Source organism: Aedes albopictus, chromosome 2 (assembly GCF_035046485.1).
Source record: "Aedes albopictus strain Foshan chromosome 2, AalbF5, whole genome shotgun sequence".
Classification (NCBI taxonomy): domain Eukaryota; kingdom Metazoa; phylum Arthropoda; class Insecta; order Diptera; family Culicidae; genus Aedes; species Aedes albopictus.
The window spans coordinates 492,104,603-492,126,123 of NC_085137.1; the positions used below are offsets into that span (position 1 = coordinate 492,104,603).

Consider the following 21,521-nt stretch of genomic DNA (forward strand, 5'->3'; position numbering starts at 1 on the left):
CACATGATCGTTTACCACCATCAGAACTGCAACAAAATACGTTTCTTTTACGACCAGCGCCGGCCGAACCAGCTAACATGGTCGATCTTACGGTGCCCCAAGACTTTCGCAGCGGAATATCAGCTAAGAGACAGAGTGCTCAGGACAGCAGCAGAGCTCCAGCCAGAAGCATACGATTTGCAAACTCCAGTGTACATAATTTTGATCCAATGCAACGATCAACTCCGCGGCGTCCTCAGATGCAATCTGGGTTTGAATACAACCTATCGCAGAGCCACGTTGCTGCTCGGCAGGCGGTTTCGCGCGAACTACCGATCTTCAGTGGTTCTCCAGAAGAGTGGCCGTTATTTTACTCAACGTTCAACTCCACAACGGAAATATGCGGTTACACACAGGAGGAAAACCTCTTACGGCTCCAAAAATGCCTCAAGGGAAAGGCTTTCGAAGCAGTGAAGTGCAGGCTAATGCATCCTTCCAATGTCCAGGGAATCATTACTACACTGAAAATGCTTTACGGAAATCCAGAAGTCATCGTTCACAATTTGATAGCGAAGATCAGTGACACTCCGAGTCCGAAAGTGGATAAGCTTGACAGTATTGTCGAGTTCACGCTGTCAGTGCAGAACCTTTGCGCTACAATCGAGGCCTGTGAACTGCAAGAGTATTCATACAACGTTGTTCTTCTACGAGAGCTTGTAGATAAGCTGCCGCCAGCAATCAAACTGGATTGGGCTAAGCATCGTCGTTCTCTCGCGGTTGTCCATCTTTCCTTGTTCGCTGATTGGCTCTATGACCTTGCTGAGACTGTCTGCCCAATAGCGTCGCTCCAAAGTACTCGTACTCAGAAGAAGGGATCAGCTTTTCTCAACGTGCATAGTGATGAACAGGTTGAACCTGACGCCGCGTCCACCATGCCAAAATCGTCATCATCATTATGTCCCGTATGTGAAGGCAATTGTCTAGAACTAACAAAGTGCCAGCGATTCTTGGATCTCACCTACAACTGCAGGTGGACGATAATTAAAGAGTATGGTATGTGTAGAAAATGTTTGAAAAGGCATAAGGGTGTCTGTAAACTGCAACAACTTTGTGGTCAAGACGGTTGTGCATTCAAGCATCATCCACTGCTCCACAACACACATCGTACCAGCGGAACATCGGAGAAACCCCAAAAGTCTCCATCAGGTACTCCCATTACAGGCGAGACCACCTCGAATGAAAGGAACTGCAATGCCCATCACAAATCCTCTACCAAAACGCTATTCCGGGTCGTACCAGTCGTGTTGTATGGACGTGGTAAAATCGTCAAAACTTACGCGTTTTTAGACGATGGGTCTGCATTCACCTTGATGGATGAGCAACTCGCTGAAGAACTGAACCTAAACGGTGAACTAGAGCCCATATGCTTAAGATGGACTGGTGATAAGCACCGACTTGAAAATGGATCTAAAAAGGTAGAACTCGAGATCTCTGGTACAGCAGGAACTTCTAAAAAGTATCATCTGCGAGAAGTCCACACAGCTCCAAACCTCGGACTTTTCCGTCAATCTCTTTGTATGGAGGATCTTGTTCAACAATATCATCATCTTCAAGGAGTTCCAGCTGAATCGTATGAAGATGTTCAACCCAGACTTCTGATAGGAAGTAATAACACGCATCTAGGTTACCCACAGAAGGGTCGGGAAGGAGGAATGTTTGAGCCGGTTGCTACAAAAAGCCGTCTTGGATGGATTGTCCACGGTGGTGCAGATGGTGGCGAATTCAGTGGTTATCATGAATGGAATGCACATATGTGCTGTGAGAATATCGACAACAATCTACATCGTGCCATGCAGGAGTATTTCTCGCTTGAAAGCATGGGTATTTCCAAACCCGTGCATCTAGTAGTGTCAGCTGAGGATCAACGAGCACAAACAATTTTGCAAACGATGTACCGAACCGAGAGCGGTCGATTCGTTAACTCGTCTTCTATGGAAATTTGAAGAGTTCAGACTTCCAAACAGCAAACCGATGGCTCTGCAGCGTTTTCGATGTCTAGAAGCAAGAATGAAACGGGATCCAACGCTGGCTGAAGTGTTGCATTCAAAGATGGAAGACTACAGAAAGCAGGGCTACATTCGGAAGCTAACACCAACGGAGCTGATGCAACCAAAATCACGGGTTTGGTATCTTCCAATATTTCCTGTGTTCAATGCAAACAAGCCTGGAAAAATCCGTATTGTCTGGGATGCTGCAGCAAAGACTCAGGGCATCTCTCTCAACATGATGCTCCTCAAGGGACCAGACCAACTAGTCTCATTAAATTCTGTCCTGTACTCGTTTCGGGAAAAGAAGGTGGCCATCTGCGGAGACATTCGAGAGATGTTTCACCAAACACTCGTCGCTGAAGAAGATCAAGATTGCCAACGCTTTCTATGGAGAGAACATTCGACCGATGCGGAACCCAGTACGTACGTGATGCGGGTTATGACATTCGGAGCATCTTGCTCACCAAGTTGTGCGCAGTATGCGAAAAATTTAAACGCAAAAGAGCATGAACAGCAGTTTCCGGAGGCGGCTGAAGTGATTATCAAGAAGCATTATGTTGACGACATGTTGGCTAGTGTCGAAACAGAAGCTGAAGCAGTAGAACTGGCAGAAGACATCAGATTCGTACACGCCCAAGCTGGATACGAGATGCGGAACTGGCTTTCCAACTCTGTGCCGGTCTTAAAGGCATTGAACGCTACCAAAACCAGTGAGGTGAATCTGAATCTAGCATCCGAAACAGTAACTGAGAAAATATTAGGCATGTGGTGGTGTACCGCCACTGATACATTCACCTATAAGTTATCTTCGAAGCACGACAGTGAGTTACTTGCTGGGATACGGAAACCGACGAAGAGGGAAATGCTGCGTACGTTGATGGCGATCTTCGATCCGTTGGGCCTTATTTCAAACCTGTTAATCTTCCTGAAGGTGTTGTTGCAGGAGGTTTGGCGTGCAGGGGTAGATTGGGATGACGAGATTCCGGATTCGTTGAATGATAAATGGGTACACTGGTTGCAAATCCTTCCACAAGTGCAGTCTGTTCGCATTCCACGCTGTTATCGAGTTGCTACGAGTTTGGGAAAGAATACTGTTATCCAGCTACACACCTTTGTCGACGCGAGTGAGTATGGATACGCCGCTGTTACCTATCTACGTTTTGAGGAAAATGGTGTAGTAGAATGTGCAATTGTGTCAGCAAAAGCAAGGGTAGCACCTCTTAGATTCATCTCCATCCCAAGACTGGAACTTCAGGCTGCAGTTGTCGGTGCAAGATTAGCAGAAACTGTGGCCAATTCGCTTTCGTTCAAAATCGATGAGCGTATCTACTGGACAGATTCCAGAGATGTTTTGTGTTGGATACGGTCAGATCATAGACGCTACTCACAATTCGTGGCATTCCGAGTGAGCGAACTGCTTGAAACATCTACCATTGCGAACTGGAGATGGATTGGTTCGAAAGATAATATTGCTGACGATGCGACCAAGTGGCAAAAACATCCGGATCTCGAAAGTAACAGCAGGTGGTTCAAAGGGCCACCGTTTCTTTGGAAAAGTTGTGAAAAATGGCCAGAAGAACCCACAAACAACATTAAAATCATCACAAAAGAGGAGCTACGAGGACATCTGTTCCATCACGCTGCTTTACCTGTAGCGGTCATCGATTTGAAATACTTTAGTTCATGGGAGCGGCTTCTGCGTACCACAGCAAGACTATTTAGGTACATGGATAATCTCCGTAAAGCCGTCGTGAAAGAAAAACGAAAAGATGGTCTATTGTTCATGGACGAACTGCAGCGAGCTTCTGGTTACCTCTACAGACAAGTACAACAGGAGGCATTTTCTGAGGAGATCGGCGTACTTTCCGGCAATGAAGAACATAAACTGCCAAAATCGAGTTCTCTATACAACCTTTCCCCATTTCTCGACGACCATGGAATATTGAGAATGCGAGGAAGGATTGGCAAATGTGAATATGCCGCAATGGATACCAGGAATCCAGTCATACTTCCTAAGGATCATTGCGTTACAAGGTTAATCGTGCAAAACTACCATGTAAAATATCACCATTGTAATCATGAGACGGTTGTGAACGAACTACGACAAGTATATCACATCCCAAAGCTAAGAGTGATATGCAAAAGTATTCGAACAAGTTGTCAACAGTGTAGAAACCAGCGTGCTGCGCCAGTCCCTCCGTTGATGGGTGATTTACCAGCGGCAAGGCTTGCAGCGTTCACGAGGCCATTCTCGTTCATCGGCGTGGACTATTTTGGTCCTATGTATGTAACAGTTGGACGAAGGCTCGAAAAAAGGTGGGGCGTACTTATAACCTGCCTAACAGTACGGGCAATTCATCTAGAAGTTGCACATTCTCTTACCGCTGACTCGTGCATCATGGCGCTAAGAAACTTTATGGCAAGACGGGGCGTACCGACTCGAATCTTCAGCGACCGTGGTACTAATTTCGTTGCGGCTAGTAAAGAGCTGGAAGCAGCATTGAAGGAGATGAATCAAGAGCGTGTTATACGAGAAATTGTGAGTCTTCATACCGATTGGGAGTTCCTGCCACCTGCGTCTCCACATATGGGTGGTTGTTGGGAACGACTCGTCCGCTCGGTGAAAACGAGCCTACAGAAGATGAAACCTCAACGTAATCCGTCCGATGAGTCCCTGCGCAACACACTAATCGAAATAGAAAATACTGTGAACTCTAGACCGTTGACGTTTGTGCCTGTAGATGACCCTGATGCTCCAGTTCTAACCCCGAACCACTTTTTGTTGGGGTCCTCTAGCGGGTTGAAACCTGCAGCACCCCTAGACGATAGTAGTCGTTCTCTGAGACGAGCATGGCGAGCCTCACAAGCAGAGGCGAATCTTTTTTGGCGAAGATGGCTGCGCAATTATCTTCCGGAGCTGACCAAAAGATCTAAGTGGTTCAATAAGGTCGAACCGATTAGTATGAATGATGTTGTGGTGGTAGTAGATCCTGGACTTCCTCGGAACTGCTGGCCTCTCGGGCGTGTCATCGCTATCAAAACGAGCAAGGATAACCAAGTCAGAACAGCAACCGTTCAGACCAGCAGTGGAATCTACGAGCGTCCGGCTACGAAGTTAGCAGTACTCGATGTTCGACGCGATGGATCGGTAAGCCAGGAACCTGGCGTACCCGGGGGGGGCTGTTACGACCCCTCGGTCGGCGCATCTCACAATACATCAGCGAACGTTATGGTCAGCTGTGGTAAATCGAAACTTCAACAGCTTGGGGAACAATGTCAAGATACTTCACTGACGTTCGTCGAAAGCCACGAACAATAGACCAGGAAAAAAGGTGGTTTGATTTGCCAGATGCTCATGCTGAATTCGGAGTCAAAGTGAATTATTAATAAGTTTATAGTGATCTAAAACTAGGAAAACTACCTATTTTACTTGGGATAACGAGTGCGTGATATTTGATGTTTAAATGAAATCCAAATTTAATATTCTATTTTCCCAATCAAATCTAGAACACGATAAACCTCCACGCAGTAAATCGTATCCACAGAATTAATTACTTTGAATTGATTATCTTTAATTCGTGGTAAGATAGGTCTTGATTTGGCCAAAATTAAATATTTACCGACAAGTCCTTTTTTTAGTAGATTACGTCATAGGCTGAGGTGAAAATTGTTGAAATTGTGCAAGAGTTGTAGCTACCAAGAAAGGGTAAAGTTCCTTAACTAGACTGTTGAAAACCGGAACATTTAGTTATCGTATCGCGTATATTTCACAGGTCATTTTGCTCTATATACTTTGCTGCAACATAAAACAACCATATACAATCAGAATAAAGCACTAAACGTAAGTCTATTCCAATAGTTATGATTCCCATTTCTAACAAACATTATATATTGTTATAGGAAGTTTTTAATATACGTTGCTGTTATTCAAAAACTTGGAACCGTCTTTATTCTGAGTTGGCTGCCCGCCAACACAACAGATACCCCTTGAAGCGCACAGAGCCCTCAGGGATCTTCCTGAGACCTCTTAAAACTCCCCTGAAAAGCCCTAAGACCCATGAGGCTCCTGAAAATCCCCTAAGACCCCTTGAATCGCCCTTGAGAGCAATTTATACTCCCGGGGTCCACTGGAATACCCCTGAGCCACTCTGGAGCACACATTCAATCAAATGGGACCCTTTGAAGTGCCCCTTAGGCCCCCTGGAGCCCACCTCAGACCCCATGAAACGCACCTGAGACTATCTGAAGCGCCCCTGGAACCCCCTGGAATTCTCTGATACCTCCTAAAACTCCCCTGAGACCCGTGTATCCTCGATTTGCTCTCTGGCCTGTCTGCTTTTCGGTCATGCAAATATTTAAGACCTTTCCGGTTATAAATTTCAGGCCGTTGTAGTCCTTCTGGTTTATCAAGTCGTTCTGATGTCTCTGAATGTTATGGTCTTACTCGTTCTTCAAATCTTCCTGATCTTTCTGATGTGTTTGGTCATCTAGTTTTTAAAATACTTCTAGTTTTAATGACTATTCTTGGTTTACAACGTTACAACGTTACAACGGATTGAGCTGAGGAAAACCCTAACTGGTATTAACATTTGTTTCGCATTGGAAAATGCATGTTTAATTATTTTTTTTCACATAGAAACATAAGTAAAACACAACAACTTGCATGCTGAGCAATGAAATGCAGTGAAGAACGTTTTTTAATATGTTTCGAACAAAAATAGCAAATTAATTTTAGTGAAACATTTTCATCAACTTGTGCCTCAAGGTTTGCTCGGAGAAGTTAAAGTTAGACATAAAACAAAAACTACCCAACTAACAATCACTCATTTAACAGCATCTCTTTATGACGGATCAATTCAGCATAATACTGAATAACATTTGGATGATTTTCGGGTACAACATTTTTCGGGTTTTGTTTAGACAAATTTTGAGAAATAATAAATCATGTTGTACCTTTTGAACTGCTTGTTGTTAAAAGAGTTTTACAAATATAAAGTAAAGCTTTTATTCAGCTTTGGCATAAATAAAATAAATAAATAAATAAATAAAATGCATTTTTGTCTATTTCAAAGCTTATGATTGGCACTTTTGCTATGAATAACTATTATGAAATAAAAACAATGCGTAAATTTGCTGAAGATTCGAACTCGAGACCCGTCGATTGCATCCTAGAGATGATGAATTAAAGCACTCAAATGAAATGACCACACTTCCACTCCCATTTAGCAGTGCTGAATTAGCACAGAACATTATGGTTAACAACTGAACAACACATTAATTCAGCTGCTGTTCAGTTAAAGAAAACGCGTGTTTTTCGTCGGAGTATGATAAAATGGAATCCCTTATTCGACTTGAAAAAAACACTATACCAATACATCTGTTAATTTATACATAAACTTAACAAGAAGCAGAAAAAGGTCTTGTTAAACTATTTTGTAAAGCAAATACTGCAAGTCGAAAAAAAATCTTATTAAACTCTTGAAAATTATCATTGTTAATACCGATACGAAAGGATGAACATTGATTACTTTTTCAATAAAAATAGCCTTTGCACAGTAATGTGTACAGTACAGTTTTAGTTCAGCTATCATTACAATCATAAAGCAACAATTCAGCAGGCATGCTTGTTTGTGGCTTGAGTTTGTTAGTTGGGTAACGTTATGCATGCAGGCTGTCTTGATTGTTATTTGAACACTGCCAATTTCTTGAAGTTCGATCAAGTTTTGTTGTATATTTCGTGTGTACGTGTAGTATCTGCAACACCAAGGTTTTGCTGATCTTTCTGAAATTTATGGTCCAACTTGTCATCTTGATCTTTCCACCCATTATGAACTTCTTCGTCATTATTGTAGGTATATTTGTCATTCTAGTTATTCTTGTTTTGTTTCCCATCTTACTGGCATTTCTCGTCTTTTGAGTTTCTCTGATTTCTGGAATTTCTCATCTTCTTAGCTTGCAGGTCCTTTAAGTCATTCAATTAGTTGTGATCATAGTGATATTCTTGGTTTTGTTTTCAGTATTTTTTGCTTGTTGGTCTTTCTGTATCTTCCTGTTTTTCTATTTTTTCCGGTCCTAATGGTCTTTTCAGTTTTTTTTTCTAATTATTCTGGTCTGATATTTTTAGTCTTTCAGTATTTTTTTTTACTTTAGTGACTTTTCTGATTTTTATAGTCTTCCTTGTCTTTCCAGTCATTATGATCGTATTTGTCATTCTTGTAGGTCTTTTTTTCATTCATCGGTTTTTTGTTTTGCTGATTTTTCCGAAATTTCTGATCTTCTAGTCTTTGTTGTTCTCCAAGTCTTTTTACTCGTTCTGATCTCTCAGGTCAGTCTAGTATTTGTTGTCTTTTTGGTATTTCTGGGGTATTTGGCCACTTCTTACGGTCTTTTCAATCTTTCTGGTCTGAGTGATCTTTCGGGTCTTAGTGTTTTTTTTTTCTTCTGATGTTTCTGAACTATCTGTTCTTTTTAGACTTCGTGGTACTTCAGGTTTCAGGTTTTCCTGTTCTTGTATAATTTTCTGTTGCTTCATTTGTACGTTTAAAAAACAGTTACTCACCCTTAGTGTATTGAAGAAACCATGCGTCCGCTGGATGACCCCTGCCGCTCCAACGCTCGGGTTGACGGCACTGCGCGCCCTCTGCGGCGATGACTGTGGTGAATCGCCCGAACCGCCGCAATCGTTACAGCTGAGCTCCGAGGCCGACTTGCTGAGGTGCTTCCGCAGCGAGGAACATTTGGATTCTAGATTCAGTCGAGAACGTTCTACAGGTTTAGTAAGGTTCCGTCACATATTTACACGGAGGGGCGAGGGGCACACATACATAGCAGCCAAGCGGTAGTATGTTGGTAGATGGAGGTTGGTGGTAGTTGATGTTGTTGGTCGAGCGGTTGTTGTGAGAGGCACAGCAACAATGGAAGACAACCAGACCGATAACAAGTGTTATTGAGATTGAAACCGTTGTCATTGTGTTGTCGAGAAATCGAAACAAGTGAAGGTCGTGTTTCAGTGTCTAAAAGTGCTTAAAGAGAAGAAAAATTTCCTCCATGATACTGCCAATCTGATCTCCGGCGCCTTCTTTGTTACTTGCTAGAACTTTTTTTTTATCGAATCGCTCACAGTAGGCGACGACTTGGTCGTCCCGTGTCGACGGCTGCGATAAATCGAACAAGATCAAACTTTGTCAGTGCCAAGGCAACGCACCGCCTGCTGTGAGATAATCGAATCATTGTTTACTAATCAAATTTCGAAGGCGGGCGGGTGAGGAGGACGATGTGATGACTGGAAGCTGGAGGAAATTTTATCTCCCGATTTTCCCGAAATTCTTTTCAGTCAAATCAATCACGATTGTTTGTGCACGTGTGTGTGTATGTTTGTGTGTTTGGTTGGAGAAAGTGATGTTTATTTATCCAATCTAATTGTGCTGAGGAGTTGTAGCCCGTCGTCATTGTGGCGAATGTAAGCCAGTAGGGAAATGTGGGTTAGAATGTATCTCGTTGAAAACTTGCACATTTGATATTTTATCATTTCACGTTAACGATGCTAACGTTAAGTCAATTTCCCCTAGTTTGTTTGCTTCCAAAGTTCACGGTCCAGGAAGATGGTGCATCTCCTAACGATTGTTCACCAGCCAGCGGCTGGTTTCTCGTCGGATCGTATGCAGATGGGTATGGAAATAATGACGGTAATTTATCGCTTTAAGCATTTGGGGTTTTCTTTTGTAAGGTGGCAGAATGCAGCTACGCTTATAACGGCTCTGGTCCGAATACAAATTTCACGGTCTGGTTGTAAAGGACAAGAAATTTGTGAGGCTGCAAGAATGGTTTGAATGAATCTTCAAGTAATTAATGCAGATGCAGAATGGCTGCTCTAGGATGGCAGTGGAGACTGATGGTGCCAAATATATTAACTGAAAACTCCATTAAGGTAAAATCTATTAAGGTGCCTCCATTTAGGTGACGTTACCTAAATGGAATTTGACTGTGTTCAGAGCAGTTGAAATACTCCCGATAAAGTTGTTTTACTGAAAAAGTAGAGTTAGAAGTTAAGGAACATTTAGGGAGTGTTTAAGGGTTAACAATTTAAGAGTATCCGAGAACTCCCTGGAGCTTAGACCATCAGATCTACAAGCGTAATCAGTGAATGGAATTTATGCTTACACAGCCTCATGTTGCTATGTGTTGTCAAGTGTCAGTTTGAGGACCCCCAAGAACTTCCTTGCATATAGGTCTTCGGATCTATCAATGATTCTTTAAGGTTCTCCAAGAACTCTTTTGAGAATAGGTCATCGAATCTACGAGGGCTACTAGTTGTATCCAAGAGTATTAAGAATGAGGTTTATACTCACACAGACCCAGGAATATATGTTCTATCAAGTGGTGGGTTCTATAATTGAATAGCATATCCGAGAATTCCCTAGATTAAAGGCCGTCTGATCTACAAGCGTAATCAGTGATCTATTGGAGTATTTTGAATGAAATATATGCTTGCATAGCCTCTTGGCTACGTGTTATCAAGTGATGAGTTCATTGTCATACTGAGGATCTCCAAGAACCTCTATGAGTATAGGTCATCGGATCTACTACCCAAGCAACACACATGTTATAATAGAGTTACGACAGCGCAAGTTTTGGTTGTAGAGAAGTTTTTTTTACGTAATTCTAACATTGTGTTGAAATGACGTAAAATAAACTTCTATACAACCAAAACTTGCGCTGTCGTAACTTTTATATAACATGTGTGTTACTTGGGTAACGTATTTGGTTGTCTCTAAGAGGAAACGCAATAGAGAAAAAAAGTTCTTATTCTCTTAAAACCGCTCTAAAGACCATTGGGATACATCGAAATGCCTTGAAACGCCTCTAGGACCTCCATAAAATCTTCAAGAATTTTACCTGATAGCCTCTGAACCCCCCTGAAACCACTCTAAAACCTCCTAAAGCGCCCTGAAACGCATTAAAAAAAAACCTATATAATCCAATGAGCCTCCCAAGCGCCTTGAAACGCTTCGGAACGAATTGAAACGCTTTGAAACGCCTCTGACACCCCTATGAAATCTGCGAGAAATTCACATGCGAGTCTCTGAAGCCCCCTAAAACCCTTTTGAAACCTCATGGGTCACCCTGCAACGGATTGAAACCTCTCTAAAACCCCTACAAAACCTCCATGAAACTCACCTGAGAGTCTCTGAAGCCCCCTAAAACTCCTGTGGAACCTCCTGAAACGCAATGACAATCCTTTGAACGCCCCATGAAACCTCCGTGAAATTCACCAGCGAGCCTCTGAAGTCCCTTAAGGCCCCCTAAATCTCCTGAAGCGCCCTGAAACGCATTGAAACGCATTAAAACGCCTTGAAACGCCTTGAAACGTTTATAAGCGCCTCTGAAACCCTTATGAAACCTCCGAAAAACTCACCTGCGAGCTTCTGAAACCCTTTAAAACCTTCCTGAAACCTCCTGGAGCGCCCTGAAACGCATTAAAACGCCTTGAAACGGTGAATATATGACCCTGAATTTTCAAGAGCACAAATCTGAAGAACCGAATGTCGGTTTGCGATGAAAAGTTGATCGATTGGTCACCATGAGCGGGTATCCAATCGATCAATTTTTCAGCACAAACCGACATTCGGTTCTTCTGATGTGTGCTTTTGAAAATCTTAGGTGTGGACTCGTCATATATTTTCCTTAGGGGGCTTCAGAGGCTCTCAGGTGACTTTCACGCAGGTTTGAAGGTGGTTTGGAGGCGTTTCAAAGTGTTTAATAGCGTTTCACGACGTTTTGATGCGTTTTTGAGCGGATCAGGAGGTTTAGGGGGTCTTAAGGGGGCTTCAGAGGCTCGCTGGTGAATTTCATGGAGGTTTAAAGGGGGTTTCAGAGGCGTTTTTTTTTTTCAATGCGTTTCAAAGTGTTTCAAGGCGTTTCAGGACGTTTCACAGGAGTTTTAGGGGGTTTCAGAGGCTCTCAGGTGAATTTTATGGAGGTTGTGTATCGCAGATTTAATAGGGGTTTCAAAGCGTTTCAAAACGTTTCAAGGCGTTTCAAGGCGTTTAAATGCGTTTCAATGTGTTTAATATATATGACCACCGTGAAATTCACCAGACAGCCCCTGAAGCCACCTAAAACTCCTGTGAAACCTTCTGAAATGCCGTGAAACGCTCTGAAACGCATTGAAATGCCTTGAAACACTTTGAAACGCCTCTGAAACTCCTATTAACCCTCTGTGAAATTCACCTGCGAGCCTCTGAACCCTCGTTAAGGCCCTCTCAACCTACTGAAACGCCTTGAAACGCATTAAAACGCTCTGAAACGCCCTAAAACACATTGAAACGCCTCTGAGATCCCCATAAAACCTCCGTGAAAAATACCGCCTTGAAACGCTTTGAAACATCTCCGAAACCCTTATGAAACCTCCGTGAAATTCACTTTAAACTATACACTAAAGTCTTTTTTACATGGCTAAGGATGTGCGGAGGCGTAGGGTGAGGGTCTGTTTAGTGTGGCGGGGGGGGGGGGGGGGGGGGGGGGGGGGGGGTGGGTGGTTCAATACATGAGGGGCCAGGAGGGGTTAAATGGGGGTTTCCTAAAGGTGATTCCTGAAGTATGGTTCTGTTAAGAACGAACTAAAAGATGTTCTAGGTTATCCAAGAACTAAGTTATCAGTGGAGCGGACCTGGTGTGATGGTTGGAACAATTGACTATCACGCCGAGGACCTGGGATCGAATCCCACTCCCGACAAACTCACAAAATGTGAGTTCTTCCTTCGGAAGGGAAGTAAAGCGTCGGTCCCGAGATGAACTAGCCTAGAGCTAAAAATCTCGTTAAAACAGATAAAAAAAAAAAAAACTAAGTTATCCAAGGGCTTCCGCGAATAAAGGCCTTAAGGCGAAACTGAATCTATTTCCTCACTTTTAGGTTTTTGATTTTTTATAAAATAACGAAGAAATATTTTCAAAATCGGGTTTCGTACACATGTAGAGTATGGATCAAGGTATCTCCTGATTTTTTTCGTGGTGGAAAAAGTTTTTCGTTTTTGCAGAAACCATTTTTGAACCAAATTGCACTTAAAAATGGTTTCTGCTAAAACGAAAAACTTTTTCCACCAAGCAAAAATTCAGGAGATGCCAAAAAAATGAGGAAATGCTTCCAGTTTCGCCGCGATCTGCAGGCGAAATAAATGGATTTTCGTTACAATACTGATACGATGTAACATCCTACAGGTCCATGGAGCATAGTTCTGAAGAGAAGTTATTTTGAAGGATATTCTAGGCCATCCAAGAGTTTCCGCGAGTTAAGGCCGTAAGATCTACAAGCGTAATCGATGGATTGTAGTAATATCCCGAGCAGGAACGAATAACTGACACATAACTGGAGCATATCAAACTCAGGTATCATACCAAGGCTTGGTATTGGTTGGTTATCCAGGTATTGAAAATAACTTATTCTGGTATTTTGTAGATATTGGTATAATACCTCAACGAGTTATTGGTTTGGTGTTGAGGACTGCTTGAGGTATTATTCAATTATGGAAAAACTGCTTTTTGTATGGAAAAATCGACGATTATCATTCAGGTATTACCATACCTGATGTCATTATTCACGTGTTATGCGCAGAATATGAACCAGTTATTATTTGAGGTATTTTACCTCTTATGCAGGGCTTCTTGATACCTCATTCAGGTTGTAGGTATTCGGTTTTCCATACCTGAGTTTGGTATTCCTCAGCTATTTTCTCCTGCTCGGGATTACTGATACGGTGCAACGTCCTACAGGTTCAATAGAAACGTAGTTTTCAAAGATATTCTAGGGCATCCAAGAACTTTAGAATTTAAGAATTTAAGATCCACAAGCGTAACAAATGGCTTTTTGTTACATATCTGATACGGTCTAGCATCCTACAGCTCCATGGAGCATAGTTCTGAAGAGAAGTTATTTTTAAGAACATTCTAGGGCATCCAAGGACTTCCGCGAGTAAAGGCCTTAAGGTCTATAAGAGTAATCGATGGATTCTAGTTACATTACTGATACGGTGCAACATGCTACAGGACCTAGGAGCATATAGTTCTGCTGATACGTAGTTTTCAAAGATATTCTAGGACCTCCAAGAACTTCCGTGAGTCTACGAAAATCTACGAGTGTAATCAATTAATTGTTGCTATATTACTGATGCGGTGTAACATCCTACAGATCCATGGAGCATAATTCTGAAGAAAACTACTTTCCAAGTATGCTCTACGTTATCCAAGAACTTCCGCGAATAAATAATTTAATATCCACAAGCGTAACAAATGGCTTTTTGTTACATATCTGATACGGTCTATCATCCTAAAACTCCATGGAGCATAGTTCTGAAGAGAAGTTATTTTTAAGAACATTCTAGGGCATCCAAGAACTCCGCGAGTAAAGGCCTTAAGGTCTATAAGCGTAATCGATGGATTGTAGTTACATTACTGATACGGTGCAACATGCTACAGGTTCTAAGAGCATAGTTCTGCTGATACGTAGTTTTCAAAGATATTCTACGACCTCCAAGAACTTCCGTGAGTACATGCCTGAAAGTCTACGAGTGTAATCAATTAATTGTTGCTATAGTACTGATGCGGTGTAACATCCTACAGATCCATGGAGCATAGTTCTGAAGAAAACGACTTTCCAAGTATGCTCTACGTTATCGAAGAACTTCCCGAATAAATAGTTTAAGATATACAAGCGTAACAAATGGCTTTTTGTAACATATCTGATACGGTCGAACATCCTACAGGTCCATGGAGCGTAATTCTGAAGAGAAGTTATTTTTAAGAACATTCTAGGGCATCCAAGAACTTCCGCGAGTAAAGCATCTTAAGCCCCCTAAAGTTCATCGGAAACCTTCAGAAATTTCATGAAACGCCCTGAAACGCATTGGAACGCTTTGAAATGCCTCAGAAAACCCCCATGAAACCTTCCTGAAATTCACCTGCAAGCCTCTGAAGCCTTCTTAAGCTCCCCTTAAACCTCCTGAAACGCCCTGAAACGCATTAAAACGCCATGAAACGCAATGATACGCATTGATACGCCCTTAACCCTTCAGCGCGCGCGCTGTTGTAAAAAGTACAACACTATCAAAAAACCTCGCTCTTCGTATACAGCGCGAGCGCGGTGCAGTTTCGTTTGCTTGATGGTGCGCGTCCTAAAAGGTTAAAGCCTATATTAATCCTCCGTCAAATTCACCTGCGACCCACTGAAAGCAGCATTAAACCTTCTGAAACATCCTGGAAGGTTATGAAACGCCCTGAAACGCAGTGAAACATCTTGAAACGCTTTAAAACGCCTCAGAATCCCCTATGAAACCTCCGTAAAACCCATCTGAGAGTTTATGAAGCCCCACAAAACCTGTCTGAATCCTCCTGAAACACCTTGAAACACATCCAAACCACATAGGAAATCCATGTGAAACGCACCTCAAAGCCTCTGAAACCTGTCCTGTCCTGAATTGCCTTGAAACGCTTTCGAACGCTTTTGAAACTCCCGTGAAGTTCACCTGAGAGCATATGAAGCCCCCTAAAAGCCCTCTGAAACCTCCTGAAACGCCTAGAAATGCCTCTGACCATCCCTCCCCTAAAAACTTCCTTGAAATCCCTCTGACCATCTCACCTTTATATCTGAAAACCTTAACCCCCTCCCCTTTGTATATGCAAGCTACTTGCCGTTCTAAAACTTCTTTGCAACCTTAAAATTCATTTAGGTAATGAACTGAATCCATTTAGGCAAAAATTCTATTTAGGCAGTCCCGACTCGTTACCTAAATGGAGGTTTGGGTGTATCATGAATAATTACAATTTGTACATCATTCGTTAATTTAGTAAACAGGAAACGATCCATAATCCGATTCGAAGCAATCACATTCGTCTTAATAGTTGCATTACCATTAAATGCTATACTTTTACATGCTGGTATTAACAATAAAAATAGTAAAAAGTCAATAAAAGTGTACCATTTTTTTTTTGCTTTTAAGTCGTTGTTTAGAAATATGAAAAAATGGGAAATCATTGAAAATAACAAAGAGGTGCAATAACACCGATGCGTACATGAGAAGTGTTTATCATACTTAACATTTTGCAATATGAATATTTCGATCATGGCAAGGATTTCATCAAATGCTAGAAAACCCATAACCATATGCAAATTCACGTATTAACACTTTGCAGAGCACTGATTAACTCGCATTAAAAGAGCAATTTACATGCTCGAGAAGAGTTATCGAGTGCTACACGTAGTATAATGGAAAACAGAAAACACCTTATTCCAGAACACGCAAGAGATACATTCATTATATATGCCTATACAGTTTGTAATCTATCATTTTGCTCTCCCCTGTTTCAAAAAGTGAACTTTGCTTCGTGCATTTTAAGAGCACTATCGCTGAACAACGAACAAGAGAAACTCTGTACTACAAACAACAGTTCTCAAATCTGCCACCCTGTCTGTTCCAGTAGAATGTTTTGTCACAAAAATAATCGTTTTTGCATCGGGTTGCACGGCATGCACGTGAGAAATATTTCATTATTCATAGATCACAGAGGAATTATGATGCTAACGGTCGGATAAGGGATTATTAAAATGCAATCAGGATTGAGAGAATGCACCAAGTTGGAATGTTGCGGGGTTATTCGTTTCAGATGATTAAAATTAATTTCAGCTTCGGTTTGCGGTTATGGTTTACGAGCTGAAATAGAATACTTTGTGAGCATGTAATTGCATCTTTTATGAGGTGGCTTGGTTCAAGTAGTCTTTCTGGGAAATCGTATCCCTTTCCACCAAACGATTACCAAAGCTCACCAAGAGTCCTTTTTCGATTATTTGCAGCTTAGACATGACTATCCGAACATCGAGACACACAGCAGCAAGAGGCAATAATCGCTTACTGCCCGGTCGAATTCACACGAAAACAGACAGTATAAGCCAATCGATGAAGCCCATTAGAGGCTGCTCTCATTAGTGCCCCTAAACTGTTAGCCTGCCTCTTATCATTGCCGTAATCTACTTTTTCAACATAGTTGGTTATTTGGAAACTCACTGCTTCTGTCTACACTGAACTGCATTTCGTGAATGTTCCGATACCCCCAATAAGCTAGAATAAATAGAGACTGGAGTGTGCTATTTACAGAAGGATTAACCTTTTGAGCTTAATGTAGGGTAGAAGTACTCTCATTAATCCAACTTATACATGTCCATCCTTTTTAAAAGTAGAAAATTTTCGCACCGATTGTTTTCCTTTTATTATCATGAATGCTAATTTGGCTGTCCTATTTTTGCAAATATGGAAGCTAAAGTTCTGTTTTTTTTTGCTAAATGTCAAAATTTAAAATCCGCATGATAAAGTTAAGTCTTTTTTTATATGGATCTACTGGGACTTGACCTGCATCGCATCAACTTAGTGTTCTTTGAGCACTTCCGCAGTTATTAATTGAAGGGCTTTCTTTGCCTGACATTAGATGAATTTGTATATTGTGAGGCAAGTACAATGATACACTATGCCCAGGGAGTCGAGAAAATTTTACCGTACAGAACGGGAATCGAACCCGCCGTCTCCGGATTGGTGATCCATAGCCTTAACCACTAGGCTAACTGGAGATCTAATTTTTAACTTGAGCGTCAAATCTGTGCTGCTATACACCAGTGAAACCTGGTGTGCATCAGTGGAGAACACGCAACGGCAGCAGGTCCTCGTCAAAAGATGGCTGCGGTATAAATTTCGTGCATGGTGGCCTCACAACTGGATTTCCAATGTGGAGCTCCATCGTCGATGTCATCAAAAGCCGATAGCGACAGAATCTCTAGAGCGAAAGTGGAGGTGGGTCGGCCACACTCTACGCAGGGGCGGAGACAAAATCTGCAAGCAAACGTTAGATTGGAAGCCAGTAGGACATCGCAGCAGAGGCAGACCCAGAGGCTCATACAGTTTTAGGACACTATGAGGTTCAAAATTTTTGATCACAATTGATATTATCTTAACTCGATTTTTAAATTAAAGGTAATCTATTTGACCGATTCTTCAAAGGTTGCAATATGAACATGACGGAGCCACCATTTTTTTTTTGAGCTTTTTGTACATTCCATTAATATTTTTTACTTATTTCAGTCATACCTCTACAGACAATGTCAATGGAGATTTTTACCTTTGATCCACAAAGTTCTACTGAATTCATTCCAAATATTCATGCTAGGATTGTCCTTGGAATTCTTCCTAGGATTCCTCCAGATAAACCGAATTTTAAGAATTCCATAGATTTATTCCAAGAATTCTTTCTGTGATTTCTTTATAATTTCGTAATGGGATTCTACCAGTTATTCCTGATAGGATTTCTCCTGAAAAAATGCTCCAGAAATTCAATGCGGGATTCACAATAGGTATCTCAGTTCCACCCAGAACTTTTTGACGAGATTTCTCTAGGAATCCGTCCTCAAATTCTTTCAGAAACTTTTATGATTTTTCCAAGATTTTATTAGTTTCCTGAGGGAATGCCTCTAGTCTCTAGAAATTTTTCTTCTAGCGATTCTTCTAGTAATCCTTACGGTGATTCTTCCGGAAATATCTGCTAGGGTTTCTCCAGAAGTTCCTGTTGGGATTCCAATAGAAATTTCTACTCCGGTTCTTCCTGACATTTTCGCTTAGATTCCAAACAATTCTTTCTAGATTTTGGTTAAAAGTTCTGGCATTTGTTCCAGAGATTTCTCAAAGGACTCTTTCAGGAAATTCTCATATTTTTTTTCTTATTTGGATCACTTCTATAATCATTTTAGAATTTCCGCCCGGGACTCCCTGCAGTTATTCCTGGTAAAAATACCAGGAATGTCTTCGGAAATTTCTCTGACAATTTCTTGAAAAATTCTTCCAAGAATTTCTTTAAACAAACTTATAGTTTCCTCTTGAATTTCCTTTAAAGATTTTAAGATATTACCCCAGAAATGATCGTAACTAAGTTATACAATCTCCCTATCAACACGCATGTCATATAAAAGTTACGGCAGTGTAAGTTTTGGTTGTATAGATGTTACTGTGAGGTACTTACACAATATTAGAAATACTTCGTTGTTTGGGCTTGCTTGGATTCCTTCTAAAGTTGCTTCATGGATTCAGAATTTCCATCGAACACACATCTCCAAGAATTAATTAATCAAGAAAAACTTCCATGAATTTCCTCAAAAATGTTTTTCTTCTTATCCTGCAGGGATTCCTCCAGAGAATCTTGCATTGTCAGCAGTGATCAGGCAGAAATTATCCTAGAAATTCCTGCAATTTATGGAACTTCTCCACGAATTCTTTTAGGAATTCTGAAACATTTCCACAAGAATTCCTCCAGGTATACGTCATCAGATTACTCCAAAAATACTGTCAGAAAATTCTCCATGTATATTTTTTAAGGATTCCCAGGATTTTTCCTAAAAAACCGCAATAAACATTTTTAGGATTTCCGTAGAAGTGTTTCCCTAGGAGTTTTTCCAAGAAAATTCTTCAAAAATTCGTGTTCGAATTCCTTCAAGAATTTCCCTGGGATTTCTTCAGATATTACTCTAGAGATTTTTTCAACAGTACTTTCTAAGATTTTTACAATGTTTCTCCTGAAGATTTCTTCAAAAACTCCTCCAGGGTTTCTTTCGAAAATATCTGCAGCTGCTTCTTCAGAGTTTCAGAGTTTTCTTCGGGGATTTCATTTAAGGATTTCTTCAAAAGTTCGCCCATGGAGTTTTAAATAAGTTTCTCTAAAAATTCCTTCGAAATTCCTACAAAGATTACTTTAGAAATTCTTCCACAAATTTCTTGAGAGATTCCTTTAGGGATCGCCCAAATTCATACAAGGATTTCTATGAAAAATTTACCCTGTAGTTCCGTCAAACATATCTTCAGGGATTCCTTCAGAGATTCCTGCAGAAATTGTTTGAGATATTCCTCTTGGAAATTTTCCAGAATCGGATTCAGGAACTACACCCAAAATTACTGGGATAATTCTTGAAAAATCGGAAGAAATTTCTGAAGGATTTCCTTGAAATTCTCCTGGTGATAACTTTGGAGATTCCTACAAGAAATTTGAGGAAATTTTCTGCAGGGATTTCAGACAAACATTCCTTAAGCAAATTCTGAGTTATCTCCGAGGAAAACTTCCAGAATTAATGCCTGGAAGAATACATGAAGAAACTCCTAAAATGCAATGAAAAACTTCTGGAATAAACTCCAAGGAAAAATTCTTGAGAATTTTTTTTTACTTATTCGTTTATTTTATTAAATCATTTGTTGTTTTTTGACAATATATTTTACATTTTACAATATTTACTGCCTTAATGCTATGTTAGTTTGGGGAGCCGAAGTACTCGCGGCTGTTTCGAGATTAGGGATATATAAAAAATAAAATTGGGAAGGAGGGATTTAGGGGTCTTAAACTAAATTATTTGCTATCTTATACTAAAAACATTGATGGGACAAAATGTTTTTATCTGAAATGGAACAAAAAAAGAAGGGTTTTATCGGTAGACAACGACAAGAAGAAGACAAACCGCCGGGGGGGAGGCGACAGAAAGGGCGAACAGTAAAACCAAACGCTGGACAACGTAAACAAGGAACGAACATCAAACTCTGACATCAACACGTTTCAAAAATTGATATGTATATGAGATACATGTATTCCAAATCAAGGTCTGCCAACACTTCTCTAACGGGTTTCTGTTATTTTCCTCGGACCCGGAGAATTTCATGCAGCTCAGATCTGACCTCACGATGCTTATTGCATCCCCACACGACATGTTCGATATCCTGGTAAGCCACGCAACAGACACAGAGATTGCTTTCTGAGAGCCCAACACGGAAGGTAGTGGTTGGACATCAACCGACACATTACACGAATGAAATCGCGGCTCAAATCCAACCCTTTGAACCATGACTTCTTCGACACCTGTGGAATGATGGAGTGCAACCATCTACCCATCTCTCCATCTCTCCATTTGTGTTGCCAGCTGATCAAGGTCTCCTGACGGGCCAATGCAAAAAATTCGTCGAAGGCGATTTGACGCTCGTAAATATCGCCTTCACTAGCGCCCACCTTAGACAGCGAGTCCGCCTTCTCATTGCCCGAAATCGAGCTATGTGAAGGGACCCAAGCTATGGTGATGGTGTATGAGCGTTTGGTCAAAGCACTCAATACTTGGCGTATTCCATTTAGGAAGTACGCTGAGTGCTCTTGAGAAATTTGTGGAGCAAGTTTTGAAGGAATCTCTTACAAAATATTTGAAAAATTACTGACATTGATACTGGAGACATTCTCGAAGAAATCCCTCGATAAACTTCTTAGGGATTGCTGAAGGATTTTCTAAAGGAACCCTTGGAACAAGTTCTGAAGATAACTCTGAAGGCATTTTTGGACGAAAGACTGGTAGAATTTCTGAAGGGATCACTACACAAAACAAGAAAAAAATTCTGAAGGAAATGTTGCACACTTGAAAAACCTAAATTCTTTAATCACCGA

The 21,521-nt window shown here is 41.1% G+C and overlaps 1 protein-coding gene across 4 annotated transcripts in view; it reads right to left on the reverse strand.

Annotated features, from left to right (window-relative positions):
• Window positions 1-21,521, reverse strand: part of LOC109423332 (multiple C2 and transmembrane domain-containing protein) — a 183,770-nt gene that overhangs the window by 42,601 nt on the left and 119,648 nt on the right. For 2 of the 4 annotated variants that reach the window (XM_062854226.1, XM_062854225.1), the window contains exon 3: window positions 8,587-8,792. The exons of 1 other annotated variant lie outside the window; for it this stretch is intronic. In XM_062854226.1, coding sequence (XP_062710210.1) covers window positions 8,587-8,792 — 206 coding nt within the window. The remainder of the gene's footprint in view (window positions 1-8,586; window positions 8,793-21,521) is intronic. One more of the 4 variants, XM_062854227.1, reaches the window with a different exon arrangement.